This window comes from Nipponia nippon, unplaced genomic scaffold (assembly GCF_047370975.1).
Source record: "Nipponia nippon isolate SJK-2023a ecotype South Korea unplaced genomic scaffold, ASM4737097v1 scaffold_3, whole genome shotgun sequence".
NCBI classification, from domain to species: Eukaryota; Metazoa; Chordata; class Aves; order Pelecaniformes; family Threskiornithidae; genus Nipponia; species Nipponia nippon.
The window spans coordinates 1,509,529-1,526,745 of NW_028262347.1; the positions used below are offsets into that span (position 1 = coordinate 1,509,529).

At 56.6% G+C, this 17,217-nt stretch overlaps 1 protein-coding gene across 3 annotated transcripts; it reads right to left on the reverse strand.

Annotated features, from left to right (window-relative positions):
- Nucleotides 1-457: 457 nt before the first annotated feature.
- On the reverse strand, nucleotides 458-17,217 carry CALU (calumenin). 3 transcript variants are annotated; one of them, XM_087766255.1, is made up of 7 exons: nucleotides 17,085-17,217; nucleotides 12,220-12,456; nucleotides 7,651-7,844; nucleotides 3,799-3,965; nucleotides 3,380-3,440; nucleotides 2,451-2,650; nucleotides 458-2,115 (listed from the first exon to the last, which is right to left on the reverse strand). In XM_087766255.1, exons 2-7 carry the CDS (start codon nucleotides 12,438-12,440, stop codon nucleotides 2,011-2,013), a joined length of 948 nt encoding a protein of 315 aa, XP_087622381.1. In that variant the 5' UTR covers nucleotides 12,441-12,456; nucleotides 17,085-17,217; the 3' UTR covers nucleotides 458-2,010. The 3 variants fall into 3 exon arrangements, with proteins under 3 accessions (XP_087622381.1, XP_087622380.1, XP_087622379.1); XM_087766254.1 differs by lacking the exon at nucleotides 7,651-7,844 and adding an exon at nucleotides 7,387-7,580 and having other exon boundaries at nucleotides 17,079-17,217; XM_087766253.1 differs by having other exon boundaries at nucleotides 17,079-17,217.

Below are 17,217 nucleotides of genomic sequence, written 5' to 3' on the forward strand. Positions count from 1 at the left end.
ATGGGGCTGCGGTTGTGCTGAGCCCCCCATCTGTGGAGCTGGGGCAAGGCTGGATGCCATCTGCGAGGCTAGGCTGGTGCTGAGCCCCCCATCCATGGGGCAGGGGTGGTGCTGAGCACCCCCCCAGCAGCACTGGGGACAAGAGGGGGACTCATCCAGGATCTGTGCCCTCCCCAGCCCCCCGGGACCCCCAGCCCCACACCCCATAAACGCTTCCGAACCGCGCTCTCCCAAATTCATCCGTCCCAAATTAACCTATCCCAAACGAATCCATCCCAAACCGAGCCATCCCCGTTCCGAGTGAGCCGGGGGCCAATCCAGCCGGCACGGCGGCCGCCGAACGAGCCAGAATTGGGGGGGATCCCCCCCTCCCCCATCCCACTTTTGGGGTAAAACGGGAGCAATTCCGGCACCAGACCCCGGCGCGGCGCAGCGAAGCCCCGAACCATTTACGGGGTGGGATGTAAACAGGTTTTATTGAACCACAGAATCCTCCGGCACGGCTGCGGAGCTCCGTTTACACCAGACGGATCAAAATTCAATCATTCCGAGAGGAGAAATATCCGAGGAATAAACACGGGGGGGGGGGGGGGGGGACACACGGGGGACAAACACGCGGAGCCGACCCCGCGCCGGGAAACAAAATTAGTGTCTGAAGGCGTTAAGGGCGGCCGAGGAGCCGCCGGCTCGCTCGCTGGCTGCTCCCAAGTCCTTCTGGGTGGAGAAAGCCGAGCGCGCCGGAGCGCGCCAGAGCGGGGCCTGAGACGGCGGCGAGCGTTGCCGGCGTCCCCCTCCGGCGGAGCGCCCAGGGCGCGTTTATCGCACGGGTTTGGCCTAGGATTATCCGCCTCACCCGCGACTTCTATCCAAACCGTTACTTTACGCAAGGTACACGGAACAGGAGTACAACGCACGCGGCGCAGGTCGCGGTTTTAGCCCTCCGAGACGGATTTGAGGGTGAAACCCCCCCCCGCCGGCGTCGGTTTTCCCCTGCCCCGGCGCGGACGGCGGCACCAACCTCTGCGCGATGCCGCCGGAGACGGATCCACGTCGCCGCGGGGTCCGGCCGAGGGCGCGGGGACGAGGCGAGAGGGAGGCGAGACGTCCCTGGGCCGCGCGGGGAACGCACAGGTGTAAAAAAAAAAAAAAAATAATTATAATATTAATTGAGAAAGAGCAAATTGACGGTAGGGCGCGCCGGGAGGGCGGCGAGCGTCCCCCCCGCCGGGCCGTTCCACCTTCGCCGCGTTTTTTGGGTGGAAAAAAGGCACTTTCGGGGCCGCAGAAGCGGGAAAGGGGTTTGTCGAGGAGGGGATCGCCGTCTCCCGCACCCGCGCGGCTCCGGTTGATTACCGGCTTGGTTAATTGGGCTGGCGGAGGGAGCGAATCCCGCCGGAGGCGAGGGGCTGAGCGCGACTCCCTCCGGGATGGAGGAACCGTGTTTGGATTTGCAAAGCCGGGTCTAAACCAAGCATGACTCACCTCTGGCTTTATTTTTCCTTTTGGCCCTATTGTTCTCTGGCTTGTTCTAGGTTGGTTTTTTTTTTTTCCTTGATTTCTTTTTTTTTTTTGTTTTAATTTTAAAAACAAACCGAAGGGGAGAGAGGGAGGCAGGGCGAGGGGAGAACCGTGAGCGTCGCTCGACCCTTCGCTCGCCAGGATCCGCGCGTCTTCGCTTCCCGTGGAACCAAAACAAATACAAAAATAAACAGACCTCGTTCAGACCATAAACCGACGTGTAAATCTAAAAAAAAAAAAAAAAAACCAAAACCCAACCCAAAACCCCACAAAGTGTCGTAATGAGAGGTGGTTTTCAGAACAGCGAATCCCCATCCCTTCGGGAAGGAGGAAAAAGAAAAAATAAAAGGACGGGAAGCGCGATTTGTGTGTGTGTTGTTTCACCTCATCGCCTGGAATAACAGTCTCAGTCGCGAGAAAAATGTTTCTTATGATAATCCCAGAAACTGTAAAAAATAAATTATTTAAGAAACGGCTTTCTCTGTACAGCTCTTAAAATTCGTCGTGTCGCACCAAGGCCTCCCCGAAGTCCGTGGCCTGGCTGCCCACGAACAAGTCGTACTTCTCCACGATCTCCTCCTTGGTCAGCTTGCCGTCCTGGAAGAGAGCGGAGACACAAATTCCCGTTAGTTGCCCCCGCGGCGGCTCCGTTTCTCCCTCCCCGACTCCCAAAAAAGCCCACTCGACCCCGTCGAGAGATGGAGAGCGCCGCGCCGGGGGAGCCGAAACGCCGCGGGGAGCGCGCGCGCCCAGGCAACTCTTAATTAGTTAGCTTAACGAAGGCGTGTGCCGAGCCGTTCCAAAGGGCGTTAGCCTCATCCTTGGGGAAAGGAAGGCTTCCGAGCCGTGGAGTCGAGGGCTGCGGGCCCAGCTCCGGCAGAAATCCTGGGGGGAAAACCATCCTCGGCAGGGAGGGGAGACGCCGTCCCCACCTTGTCCTGGTCGGATTCGTAGACGAGGTGTCGCGCTTCCGCCTCGGCGTGGTCGTAATCCGAAGGGAGGATCCAATCTTTGGTTTCCTCCTTGTCCATTTTGCCGTCGCGGTTCTTGTCTCTGAATTCCACAAATTGTTCCCTCTCCGTCTTCACCCACTCGGGCTCGTCGGCGTCCCCGTCGTGGCTGTACATGTCACCTGGAAGGCACAGCGGCGGGTTGCGCGCCCTTCCACCGGATCCATGCCGAGGGAAGAGCGCCGGTGGGACACACCCGCACGCCTCCGCCATCCCACGGGAGCGCGGCTCGCGCCCGGTTCCGCCCCCGGATCCGCGCGCAGCCCGCGGCTTCCAAGGGCGCGACGACAAGACCCCCGCGTCCCTTTCCCGTCTTCGAGGATCGACTTTAAGCCTCTTTATTTCCCTAAATTCACCCCTGAAATTTTCAAGCGCCGCTTTAAATCGGTTTGGAGGAGCAGGCGGCGTTTGTCCCGACATATTTTGGGAGTCGGACGCGCTTCTCGCCGCCCCTCTCCCCTGCCGAAGCCTTCCATTTCAGATAAGGGGTGTTAAAAAAGGCAGCTGTTCTGCGTCCCACCGCTGCCAAGGGAGGAGGCAGGGACGGGCAGCTCCCGCCGCGTTTAAGAGCGGACAATCCTGGATTTCCAGCAGATGCTCCCTTCCCTCTGGGGGGCTGGAAGCTGCTCTTCCCACCCCGAGCACCCAGCGCCTGTCGTCGGTTTGGGATTTAAGCCAGAAATCCCCCAGCGAGGCCGGAGGAGCGGGGCAGGTCTAAAGTTAGGAAGTTAAAGAGAGATAATAAAATTCCAGGAGAGGGGGAAGGGAGGGAAAGCACATGCCGGCAGCTGCTCCCGCCGGCCGGGGCGAGGAGGGGACGCGGCGGCAGCGCCGAGGCGCCGGCCTCTCACCTATGTACTCCTCCAGGTCAATGAAGCCGTCTCCGTTCTTGTCGATGTCCTCCATGGTTTCCTGCAAGGAGGAGACGGCGGTTAGCTGGGCTCGGAGCAATTCCCCGCCACCGTGACCGAGCCGGCCCCGTGCCAGCCCCAGCGAGCACAAGGATGCCATCCACGGGCTAAAAAAAAAAAACCCCCAAAAAGCCCCATTTTGTGCTCCAGGGCCGATCCGCTCTGCCCACAGCCATCCCTGCCCACCCTGCTGCCAGGACCGCTTCTTGTGCCGATGGCGGAGCCGCCCAGGAGGGTCTCCCCAGGGACGGAGCGGAGGTACACCCCGATTTCCAACCCTCACCACCCATTTCTTTGCCATAAACACCAGATTGTGCGCGAGACCGCCGCCCGCAGCTCCCCAGCCGCAGCGGACGCACCTGCACGACTATATCTTTCATGTAGTCGTACTCTTCGGGGTGCAGAAAGGCGGTGAACTCTTCCTTGGTGGCGGTCAAGTCTCCATCCTTGTCAGCCATCTTGAAGCGTCGTTCATCTCGCACCATCATTTGTTTATAATTAAATCCGTCGTCGGGGTCTGGGTCATCTGGGCATGAGAAGAGAAGAGGCAGCCGCCCTGGGTCAGCTCGGGTAGGGGGGAGATGCCCCATGGTCACCACCAACCCAACTCAACCTCAACCTCCACCCAACCTCAACCTCAACCCAACCTCAACCTCAACCCAACCTCAACCTCCTCAACCCAACCTCAACCTCAACCTCAACCCAACCTCAACCTCAATCTCAACCTCAACCCAACCCAACCTCCTCAACCCAAGCTCAATCTCAACCACCTCAACCCAACCTCAACCTCCCAACGCTTTGCCACGGCAGCCTGAATTTTAGATATCGGCAGCCGTCGTCTCTCTCTTGCACCTCCTCTGCCAGGAGGAAGAGGAGGAGGAGCTGCCAGTGGCTGTGGGAGACCAACATTCCCGGGGAAGATGCCCCCAGGAGACAGGGATCAGGGGTTTTTTTGGCCGGCGCGGCCCCGGAGGCTCAGCCCAAGCTATTTCTGGAGGAGAATGTGTAAGGGGATATTGCTCTCCGCTGCCGGGGCGGCTTCAAAGCCAGCGAAACATCACCCAGCGCCCGCCGCAGCGGGAATATCTGGGCACATATGGCCCCTAGATATAGCTACGCCAACAGCTATAGATAAGCTGTGGGATACCGAAGTCGGCTTTGTTTGTCAGCCTATAGAAAAATATCGATAGAGGAGGACGTAGCCGAATCCTTGGGGGGGTGAAGTTAAGCGAGAGCCAGGCCTGGTCTAAAAAAAGGCTCCCTCCCTTCTCTGTTTACATCCAGGACAAAAGGCAGGGGATTAAGCAGCTCTGTACAAGCCCGGGTGCTGGCCAACCATTAAATATAAGACGGTAAGAAGATTTTATTTTAAGTCACCTCTAGGGCACAATTAAGCCTAAAGTTTCCTATTCTATTCCCGAGCTTTCGCCTCGGAAAGCGGCGTACGCCGAAGGCTCAGGGAGAGCGGGAGAGCCAAGGAAAGCCTCGGGATCAGCGCCGGCTTGGGGGACAAGCGGAGCCCGTCCGAGCGAAAAGCAATGGCGTTTAATAGGGGTGATTCTGCCATTTGGCCGAGCGGCTTTCCTTCCGTTTTAATCGGGTGGCAAGCAGCGGAGCGCCAAGCAAGCCGACTGTTCCACAAGGGTTAAACCCACCCCAAAACGCCTCGCGTTTTAGTCCTCGGTGGCACCAGTGAAACGTTTTAGAGGGCGGACGGAGGGAAGAGAGCTGGGGAATCGCCCGGGAGCCGCAGGCAGCAGAGCCACAAGCTCAACTTTTTAATCTCTTTTTTTATCTTCTTTTAATCTTTTTTATCTTTTCAACTATTTTTCTCTTCCCGATACAAGCAGGAGAAACACGAGCGTTTCTGGTTTCAGAACCCACCCGTAGTGACAAGTGAGCCCGATGGGACTGAAGAACAAAAAAAATATGCGTTATTATTTCTATATTCCTATTTTTGAGGAGGTTTTAAAGGGATTTTTACTTGAAGATGAAGCTCTTGGTTACTTATCACTTAATATTCTTGCTTTCCCTATGGAAAGCAGGATTTAGATCCGCAGAATCAGCCTTCGGCGCCGATGCGCTCCGAGCTACTTTATGACAGCACTGGGCGCAACCCGGTGACTAATACAGTACCGATGTTTTAAATAAAATAAAACAAAAAACCAAACGGCATTTCATTTTGATGACAAAAAGCAAGCATTTTTTAAATACTCGGTAGAGCAGCAAGAGAGGGGTGGTGCCTCGGCTCCCCCACGCCGGGAGAGGGATGTTCTGAACTCGGTTAAGGGATCGGCCGGCCTCTTGGCCAGGCATCAAGCTCTCCAGAGGCATTTCCAGAGGCATTTCCAGCGCCGCTCCGGCCGGAGAGGGGAGGGAGGGGAGAATCTCGTGTAAGGGATGGGAATATTTCAGCAGAAACGTGGTGGGGGAAAAGCAATTCCTGCTGAAAAAGGAGCGCGGAGCCGCGGGATTAGGCAGGCAGGGCTCTGCCGGGTAGAGCCCGGCAGCACGGCTGCGAGAGCGGGGTCGTTGGGATCCTCCCGGCGTTCCGTAAGGACAGAAGTACGCGGGAGCAGGGCCATAATAGGCTTTATCAGCGTCTGCCAAGGGCACTCAGCGTCGAGCGCCGGTCCCTGGCTCGGGCTGGTGAGATCGTTAAAGCAAATCATCCGTCACCAGGACCAGGCACTCCCCTCTCTTACACATTAGGCTTGAGAAACGGTTTTCTCATTAAGGTGGTTTTTTTTTCTCATTAAGTTTTTTTTTCCTCATTAAGGTTTTTTTTTGTTAAACATTCTACCCCTGCAGCTCATAAATCCCACTGCACGGACTCCAAAACGTGCGATAAAAGCCTTCCTAGGACCTCTCCTCCCCCTCCGAGGCTGAACAGATAGGCTAGGCTTGCTGTGGGTCTCGGTAATTAGACTATTAATGGAAAAGAGAAGCTTAGTAAGGCCTGGCCCAACCCCGAGGGGGTCTGGGAAGCTCAGTAAGACCCGCCGGGGTCTGGGGGGAGCTGATTTCCCCAGCCCCCAGCAGGGCAAACTTCCATCTTCCTCGTGCTTTAGCCCACTCGTTTCAAAGCAGCCGTGAAACAGCGCGAGGGAAGATGGATGAGCCAGAACCGAGAGGCAACAGCCTCCATACGTTCTCGCAGAGCATTTGACTATCTTTGGAAATATTTAGTAAATTAAACTTTATTTCATGCTTTCAAGCTGTAGCTCATCATACCATATATGTCTGCGTTCCAGGAGGCAGGAACAACTGGCAGAGGAACCGGTAATTTTTTTTTTTTTTTAACGTCTTAACCCCAGAAGAGCTTCTTCTTACCTCGCTCCTCGGGGCGGTTAAGTCCTCACGGGGCGGCTGACCTGCCTCCCGTGCCAAAATCTACAGGCTCTGGGCTGTAAAGCTACTGCCAGGATAAGCGGAGAAACCGAGATGGGCACGCAGGACTTTGGAAAGTGATTAAAAGCCTCTTTGCTAATGATCTTCCCAGATTTCGGAAGGGCGCAGACACCCAGAAAAACGTGGCTTCTACAGCCGCGGCTCAGTCGGCTGCTTTCTGCAGGTGCTGAGTGCCACCAGTAGCTTGAAATTCAAAAGCCAGAAGGCAAAAAGAACCATTACCCCGTGTGCCTTTAATCACGTTATTGCTCACGACTGAGTCTGGAGCTAATTTTCACAATTAAGTGCATCAATAAAGCAGAGTTACGAAGCTGCGCGTTCACCCTTGGGTGGGTTTTTTCCCCCCCCACGTTTTCGTTTTTTTTTTTTCCTTAGACTGCCCTTCGTTAACGCCGGCGGAAGGTAAATTCTTCCTTTTTTTTTTTTTCTTTTTAGTCAGAGGCTTTGGGGACGGGTCGAGAGCTCCCGCTCCGCTCCATCGCACTTCTGCTTTATTGATCAGAGACCACCACCAGATCGGACACCTTGCCCCTTACCGAGGTAAGTGCCATATGTCACGTTCCTGTACTCATCCCAGGAGATAAATCCATCTTGATTCATGTCAAACTCCTGCCACTGGCGTTCGACACTGTCATACACGTATTTCTTCTGGGCCTTCTTAATCCAGGCTTTCAGCTCCCCCTCCGTCACAAACCCATCCTTATCCGTGTCTATCTTATCTACAATCACTCTACAAAAACAAAACAGCAAGTTTCAAGCGCCGGCTCCGCAAAGTTTTTATCCCAAGAGTAGAGACCTACCTAAGATGTAGCCGTAGGTGGCATTTTTATATTCCTCCCAAGAAATGAGGCCGTCCTCATTGAGGTCGTGCCCTTTCCACTGCCGCTCTACATCCTCGTATATCCAGCGCTTTTGTGCAAACTTAATCCAGTCTTTCAGCTCTTCCACAGTTACAAACCCGTCTTTGTCTTCATCTATTTTACTTACAATCTTTCTGTAGAAAATGCAGAAAAATCCAGCAAAAGTTAAGGGAAACAAAGCTCTCGTTCTACCGGGCGGAGCGTTTGAACCGGTGGCAGGTTATTCCCGGACGCCAGAGCGAGCAAGTCAAGGCGTTTAGTACCCGGCCCCGGCAATCTGACCGCAGGGACAGCTCGTCCTTAAAACCAACCTAGGGTTTAGCCGCCGAAACGCCGGCTTGCTCGCTCTCGGGCCGCTCAGGTTTTGTATTCTTCGGGAATCGCGCGCCTTAGGGGAAAGCGTTTTCTCGTTCAACCTTGGGAAACACCCGGTCGCGCGTCTTCCCACCTCGACAGCGCGTCCAGGTACTTACGTTAAAAGCGGGGAAGCCCGGCCCCGGCGAAGGGGCGCAAAGACCGAGCTTTGGCTCGTTTGCGCGCCCGAGCCCGGCAAGGCAGAGAAAAACCCTCGCAGGACAGCGATGAGAAGCCGACGTCCACGTCGGCTCCCACCCAAGGACGATGCCCGCCCGTTTACCGAGGGAGAAACCGGAGATGCGTGGTTGATAAAGCACGGTGCGAGGCCGCATGCTTGCTTTATTTTTAGCAGCAGCTGTGAAGAAAAGCCGCCGGGAGGAATGCGGAGATCCATAGGCAGATGCACGCGAGCCTCCGGCACGGGGAGGAGGAGCCGGGCTGTTTAATCCTCACCGTTCCTCGTGGTTTACTCCTAGGAGTAGTCGTGGCGTTTGCGGGATGCGGGGCGGTCGCAGCACACGCTGCGTTACAAAGCTCGGCGCTGGGAACTTTCCGTTTTGGGATTTCGCCCCCGCAGGCAGCGCCAGGCCGTTAAAGCCAGGGGTGAGGGCCCAAAACGTTTTGCTGGGTGAACCGGGCTCATTTTTGCCTTTTAACAGGAAGGTTCAGAGTCAAACCGGTTCCGTTAAATTCAGTAATCCGTAACTCAAATAAAATAACTTGAGGAACGTTAAAAGACTGTTTTAAATCGCCACGAGACTATTAATTCCCAGAATATCGCTGCAAAGCAAGGCATCGAGTGCAAACGCAGCCTCGTCACGCAGCCGGGGGCACCGGAGCCACCCTGCGCTCAGTTCCCAGCTTTTTGTGTTCCCAAATTGCTTCTAAAAAGCAAAACCCGCCCTTTCCTCTGCGGCACAAAGGACGTTCCTAAAAAACGAAAGGCTGAATAAGCTGGGATAAGGCCAGTAAAAATATCTGCTTTACTTCTCGAAGAGCCTTTGGGCTCGACGCCGTGCGCTACCTGCAGCAGACGGAGGCTTGCAGGCCGCGCGGCGGAGGCCCGACCCATTTTTACAGGCACATCTTTAACGGTTGCTATTTCGGGGAAACAATTCAACTTTTATATATGGCATTGCCGTTCGGGAGCGGGACAGGAATACCGCCGCGGGAGCACGCGACGCTCCCGGCTACCAAGGCACCGTACGGGTTAAAGGCTCCCGTGCGGTTTGGGAGCGGTTAAATTGCAAACACAAAGAGTCGAGGAGCGGGCCGGTTGGAAACTCACTTCCCAGGAACGGTGGGCATCGTCCTTCCTCGCTTTCTCACAAAGCGGCCTAAATCCATCGGGAATTTCCCCAGCTGCTTCCCCGACCGTAAAATCTGAACCATCCCAGCCTTGTTAAAGAAAGGTTTCTGCGACACCAACCCTGGAGCGGCAGGAAAACGAAGCGGTGGCAGAGCGGAGCAGCCAAGGGACGAGATTTGGGCAGATCTCGCGCAAAACCACTTTTCAGCTGTCCAGCCGAGGGCGACGAGGAAAAAAAATCGGCCACTGGCTGAGCTGTGAAGCGCCGCTCGGAGCGCGGGCACGGCCACGGCTCGCTGCCGTCGCAATACTTTGGAAACCATAAAACCCACCGGGATGAAAAACTGGAGCCCGCGTGGGTAGATAGCCAAGGCGACTTTGCCAGGAAAGGTTTCTAGGTGGGGCAGCAGCAGTTCAGAAGTTTAATTAAGAGAACAGCTTCCCTCTTTAATTGCATTAAGTTAAGCTCCGTCCCCGCCTGGAGCCCGGGGCGAGCTCGGTGCCGCTGGGGACGCTTCGGCAGCTCCTAAACCTCTGCCTTCAGCGGCGCGGTGCCAACCAGATGCTCCCCGGCTGGTTTCCCAGGGCAGAAGCCACAAAACCCCTAAGTTTTAATAAAAAAAAACCCCGTAGTTTTGTCACATAACGCCGCAGCAGCCTGCGCGGGGAGGGGGTGGCAGGGGCACCAGATGTTTCGCGAGGGTTGGCAGCTGGAGCTGACAGGCTGCTTCGCTTTCCCACTCCCGGCGTTCCAGGGAAGCAAGGGGATCCTGTTTGCTCAGCGCTATCGGCAGGAAAACCAGCGGAGCATTTCCCTAATTCAGCAGCCTTAAAAGAAAAACAAGGGAGAGCATGGGACGCCGTTCCCAAATCCCAGTCAACCCAAGAAACAGGGATGTGAGAAAAGCTGGATAGAAACCCAGCCAGGAAACCCGCAGCCAGAGCTCTCTCTCCCAGGGAACCGGCTCCTTTCAACATCCATTAAAAAAAAAAAAAAATTTACATAATTATGTGTTCACAACAAGTTTATCAAACTCATTCAAGCTGAGGAAAGTGTGATGAATTTGCCTCTGACCAAAAAAAAAAAAAAAAGGCAAGCTGTTTTCTGTCAAGGGCGAGAGCGGTTTGAAACGGCCTCGTTAAAACGCCCGAGTGGAAACTCTTACCCCGGCCCCGCGTCCGCTGCCAGCTTTTTCCAGGAGATAACTCAGCAGAACAATGAAATTAAAGCGCGGAGCCGTGACCGAGCCTACGGGTCAGGAAAACAGCGGGAGGGGGAGGATCGCCAGCATGTTTCTGCTCTCTGCAGCCAGAGCTGCACCTTCCCCTCTGCATTCAACTCCCGCTTTAGGGGGGGGGAGAAAAAATCAAGGGGTTCTCCCCAGACTGTTTTTCCTCGCAAAAAGCCACCCGGCTCGTCTTATTTTGCAGTTTGCAGACCGACGAGGGCCTGGCTGCAATGGATCCGGCGGTCCGAAGAGTTTTTCCTTTCTAAAGAGTCCCCAGGGGGGGGAAAAAAACCCCCCTCCCGCAAAGATTCCTTGAGGGCAGACATGGCGTTGCCTTTGCCCAGCCTTTATCGAGAGGAAACTGCCGAGCTCCCGCCCCAGGCTGGCAGCCTGGATGATCCGTACAGATGCCGAAGCAAGGCTGGCATCGCCCTGCCCCGCGAATCCGCCCGCATCCGGACATTTCCCTCGCTCCGGTGGCGTTTCCCTCGGCACCTACGCTGGTTAAGCTTTCCCTTCTCACTGGGGAGCCCCATCCCCCCAAAAAAACCAAAAAACCCCAAACCGCGCGGTTTTCGTCGTGGTTTGCAGCACGCGCTGCTCCACCGGCCGGAGCGTGAGGCTGAGGCGCTCGGCTCTCGCGCGGAGAATTACGCTGGTGAGCGAAGCTCATCCAGGCGCCGGGACGAAGAGAGCAGGGCCGCCGGCAAAAAAAAAAAAACAAAAAACAAAAAAACAGAAAAAAACCCAGAAAACTGAAGAATTAACGGGCAATTTGGACCACGACGAGTCGCTCCTTCAGCCTGATGTGGCGAGGAGCGTCCCAACGGCGAGGCCGAGCTCACCAGGCGGGAGCGCGGCCCTCGAGACTCTCCAAAAAAAAAAAAAAAAAAAAAAAAAAAAGTCTCGTCAGGGCCGAAACCCCGAAAGTTTAAGCCTTCCTAAGCCCAACGCGAACAACTGCGCCAGCAGCTGCTGCCGCGCACACAAAGGCGCACGCTGTAGCGCCGCGACCAGCGCTGAGCGTCTCCTGTAAACGCCCCGTTCCGACGTCTGCAGGTGGCCGGGGAGGCAAAAGCGATGAAGCAGCGGTTACTTTTTCAAGAGATGCTCTGTTTTCGCTAACCCGTGGCTCTGCGCAGCAACCAGCTGCTTCTCGACTGGGAAGAAAAACGTGGCAGGAAAATGCAAGTAATTCCCCGGGGCCTTCGGACTCCAGCGTAACTGGAGACCAGCGAGCTCCGCTGAGCACGGTTTGAGTACAGCAAAAGGAAAAGACGCTTATTTTCATTTATACTTTGTAGTTTTGGGGAGTATTTGGTGCTTAGAAGCAAGCGTGCGTGGTTGGAATGACTCAAGGTGACCTTGTAGGCTGAGAGCAAGGTCTCTAGTGAGGCCATCTGCACACGTGCTGCATAACTTTTGTGTTGGTCACTAAATTTCAGCTACTGCTGCCTTAAAAATGACATTTAAAAGGCTGTAATGGAGGCCACCTCCGCCACCCGAGGTGGAAGAGAACGTACGTGAACGCCGGGGTGACATTTACGGCCAGCAGAATCCACGGTGGATTCGTTTCTCTCTCAATCAGGTTTTTATTTCGGCTCGTTTCCTTACCCGAGTCTCTCCTTGCTCTCCTCCGGTGTGAGCTGATCAAAGGTTTTGGCCTCATCCGCCCCGAGGAAAGCGTCGTGGTCGTAGTCGAAGTTCTGCGCGTCGTCGTGGACCTTGTCGCTGAGCTGCGGGTCGTGGTGAACCCGGTCCTTCTTCTCGGTGGGTTTGCTCGAGATGCAGAGCATGGAGAGAGAGAGGCAGAGGAGGAGCTGAGGGATGGTCATGGTGGTTGGGACGCACCTGCGGGACAGCGGAGGAAGGGGAATTTTAGGAGCCGGTATTGTGACGGGGACGCCGGAGCGGCATGACGCCGGGGCCAGGGTCACAAACCAGAAGTCGGACACCAAAATGGGGAGAGCTGGCGAATTAACGCCGATTACGTGGGCACAGTGACGAATTAACGCCGATTACGTGGGCACAGTGACGAATTAACGCCGATTACGTGGGCACAGTGACGAATTAACGCAGAAACCCTTACGAACGCCCACCCGGAGCGGCTCCCCACTCCCAAACCCCTCACGCGAGCCCCAGCCGAGCCCCTCCGCCCGGCAGAGCGCAACAACTGCTGTTTGTTGGAAGGAGAGCCCGCTCGGCGAGGAATGCGAAGGATGCATGGCAAACACGCGCAGCGGATCGCCCGTTACGCGGCTCCGGCCGAGCCGGTCGCCAGCCGCCCTCTGCTCTCACGTCCTCCTGCCCAATTCCCTCCCCGCGGGGCTGGGTCTTCCCAAAAAATCCCTCCTTCCCAGCGAGGTGCCTTGTCCAGCAGCTGGCTTCGGACGCTCCTCCAGGACTTCCGATACCCTGGGTCGGAGCGATGTGGATGGGAGCCTTGCCCAGACATATTTCACCCTCAATTCAAGTCCCGACGGACTCGCTACGCCCATCTGGAACCAAATTCCAGGTGGCGGCTGGGTGACGGACGACGACGGAGACGCTCAGGACGCGGCGATTTATCGCCCAGATCGTCTGTCCGGTGCTCGCACGGCAACGCCGCGGCGTCAGGGACGGTCACAGCACGCGTCCGGGCGGAAAACGCCGGATAAAAACGCGAGAGCCGTACTCAGCAATCGAACGAGGCTCTCAGAAATATTCCCCATCCTTATCTATTTCATTTAAATCAAGCGGCTAACATATTTAAATCAAGCAGCAACGTGTTCTTCAGCCCGCCACCCCACCTCTCCAGCAGCAGGATCAAGCCGCCTTACTCTCTCCGCGCACCCAGAGCTCCACTTGCGCGCTCCTGCCTGAAAAACCTTATAAAATTAAATTTTACCCTGTAGAAACCAGAAGTTAGAGAGTCCGCGCAGCTAAAATGACTTGCAGAGGTTGGAAAGGAGGAGCAGGAGGGGGAAAAAACCCCTCGTAATACAGTAAAACAAGGAGAGTGACCTGCCTGAAGCGTTACTCGGGAGTTGGTGGGGTCAAGGGATTCTTTTTATTTAAATCACCCACTTCACCAATATTTGCTTAAGATGACGCAAGCAGCAGGGCAAGGAACCCATCCAACCCCCTCCCAACGCCCGAGGGATTTACCCGCGCGGCGTTTGTGCCGTACGAATCCCTTCGGGGATGAGGGAAAATAAACAAAATAAAAACGCCACAAAATAAAGGCTCCCGAGGGTCGTTTCAGCTCCGATGTCACCGGCTTGAAGCCATATTCACACCCGAAAGGCACGGAAAGGGATGAAAACCGGTCACGCTTTTCACAGAAATAGTCAAACCCGCTGTGAAAGAAGCTCATCCGTGAAGCCGGCAACATAAATTTCCCGTAGGAGGGCCGCACGCCCTGCGGCAAGAGCGGGGTACGAACCCGCGAGGAAGATGAAGGAGCCAAGGAAGCCCGGCGGCGCGAGGGTAGACGCTAACGGCACGACGGCGGCTGGGCTCCGTGCTCGTATCGGGAGAAAAGACTGCAAAAATAAAGTCAAAAATAGATTAATTTAAAAGAAATTGAACTAGGTCGGGTAGCGAGGAGGCACCTGACTGCTTTGCTCGAAGGGCTGGTGTTCTGCCGGCCGGGTTGGAGCGCGTTTGGCCGCTCGGCAGCGAGCGAAGGCGAGAAGCCAAACCCCGAGGAGGCGAGAGCACGGCCAGTTTTCCCCACTGAGAAAGCTGGAAACCACCGCTCCGCTGGGGGAAAAAAATACAAAAAAAGAGGAATCCCGCTGCCGCGACCGCAGCCACCAACGCGGGGATCGCGAAGGAAGGGACGAGGGATGCGGGCGGGGAGTTCTGCTCTCGTACACGGGAAACGCGGCGACGCCTCGGGCTTTTGGCCGTTAATTAGGCCAAATAAAAGGGAAGTTTGGGGATAAAGGAAGAGACGCCTGCGTGCTAAAGCATCGGAAATGATGGAAAAGCTGGAAGAGGAGCAGCTTTTCCCAACTCGCAGATCGTTTCTGCGGCACGAGCTGCGGATAAACCCGTCCTACCCCGTTACATCAGATATTGGGAGGATCTGGTTTTTGACCTGTACAAACCCATCCCAGAGGCAGGACCCCACAAACCTCGCTCGCCGCATCTCCGGGAAGGCGCCAAGGTAACACTGTGACAAAAATATCCCGATTTAGGGAAAAATAAACCACCCCGGAAATCACGGAAAGCGGGAACGCTTCCCACCCGGCGGCGGAGGGCCAACGGCCTGCCCTGCGAACGCGGAGCCTCGCACTGCTCCGGGTGCCGGCGCGGGCAAGGATGCTGGGAGAGCCGGCCCCGTGATGATCCGAGGCTGCCGCGGAGGATGAGGATGATGAGGAAGGTGGGAGCTCCACGCCAGCCTCGCCGGGAGAGCCGCATCCCTCCTTTCAGGCAGCAGGGAGGCGGTTTCCTTCCTCCTAACCAGCGTATCATGGACGACACCCCCTCATCGCGTTTTTATTTATTCATTTTCAATGCTCCCTTGTGGCTTTTATGATATGAAGAACACCGGGAACATCCCCAGGGATTCTCCCGGGGCTGGGTGACAGAATCCCTTCCCATCTCCTCACGTCTCGCCTCGCCAGAGCGCCGGGGAAAGATTTAAATCGCTGCTGCTATCGTTCTCCGGCCGCGTGGAACGAGCGGTCACCGTCAGCCGGGGAGGGAAAAGCCGCGTCCTCCTGGGGACGGGAGGATCGGGAAGCAAACGGAGATGAAAAGCGACGCCCGCGTGGCCGCAGGCGATCCCAGCTCGATCCGGGTGAACATCCTCACCCCTCGGCACCTCTGATGCAATCCAGCACGGCCGTGACCTCAGCAGACAGGTGGGAGACACCCCCAGGGGTTATTTAAGAGGAGCTGTGTGTGTATATATATATATATATTTAAGCAGAGGGCCAGACTCTCCCTCGCTTCGAGCACGTGGCAGCGCCAAGGACCTGCCCAACCTCCCACAAATCCCGGGAGGGGGCCGGACTAAAGCACGGGGTGACCCGGAATCAGTGCAAATACCAGGATTTTATCTACGACGCCCGCACAAAGAGGCTGCGAGCCATTTGGAGGCGATTAAAACGGGGCAATCTGACCTCAAACGTGTATCTTGGCATCACACCGGGTGCCAGGGAGGCAACGAGCCTTACCTCTGCGGGTAAAGATGCTGCTCTAGAGCTTGGTGAGAGAAAAAAAAAAACCATAAATGAACCATTGTTCATAAATAATTCACCTCAGGACCAGCTTCTGCTGACCAACGGCTGCTCTACCCATAGGCTCGACCCCCAGATTTTCCTGAGAGCTCACGCTTTTGGGATAAATAAGGCTTTGAGCTCCGTTACGCTCACAGTTTTGGGATAAATAAAGCACTGAGCTCGATTTTGTGCGCCCCTCTTCTCTCCCCAGCTCGTTAACCAAACCACAGACCGCTACGGGAAGGGACACCGGCAAGTTCTCTCTTCTCCTAAATAAAAGGGTCTCGGCGGTGAACCGCAGGGGAGTCGGAAGTGCCAATTAGCGGCGGGGAGCTGGGAAGCGTTCCCTCAGAACGGGGTCTCCCGGAGGAGGAACTCAGGACTCCGGTTGGGTTTGTGTCGATGTGGAGGGAAGAAGTCGGGATTCCGCGCCGGGGTTGGTTTTGCGGCGATATTCGGAGCGGATTGACGGCGAGAAACCCCTTTGGAAGCATGTTTCTCACCTGGGAGCCCAGCTAGGCTCATGGAAAAAGAACCTACGGCGGATATAATTTGCTCAGATTTGGGAATTCAGCTCTGTTTTGGTTTTTAAGGGGGTTGATCCCAATCCCAGCGGGCTGGCAGTCAAACCTGGTCCTTCTCCGCAGGCGGAGGAGCGGCGGCTCCCTTCCGCAGGCCGCTGACGGGCTCCGCGTTGCGACGGGGAGGCGACGGCGAACGAGGGCCAACGGCCGCCGTGCCACGAGGCAAAGGGACGCAACCGTGAGGGCAGCGGGGGGGGACGTCGGGGTGGGTGCGGGTTCCTTAATGTGTCTTTTTGGGTAGCGAATCGCCCCGAGGTGCAATTAATGGTGGTGACTGAGGAGCTGGCGCTCTGCTCCCCCAGCCCCGCCTGATTTTAGGGGAGGTGAAGCGAATAATGGGTGAGAAAGCAGCGATTTATGGCCCAAAACGAGCGTGCAGCGATGTATAAAGATCTCGAAGGGCTGGGGTTCCGCTAACCGTTAACGGAGGAGCGAAGGGAGGCGGGGTGCCACCTCCCCGCCCCGGGGGTCTCCTCGCAGGCCGCCTTCCAGCCGGTGACCCCGCCGCAGGACAGGGCCCGAGGCCCGGCCCGGCCGGTGCCACGTTACCGCTCCCCCACAACGGGCGGCCGGAGCGGGGCCGGCCGCTGTCCGCCCTCCCCCCGAGGGCCACCCCGCCGCCGGCCGGGCCCCGGGCCCCCTCCCGCCCCGCCGGGCCGGGCCCGTCCCTCACCGTTACCGGGAGCCGCCGCCGCCGCCCGCTTCTCCTCAGCCGCTCCGCCGACCGGAAGTAGGCGCCGCGCCACGCCGCACGGCCCCCCGCGCTCCCTCCCCGCCGGCCAATCAGAGCGACGCTCCGCCTCTCCCGCCGC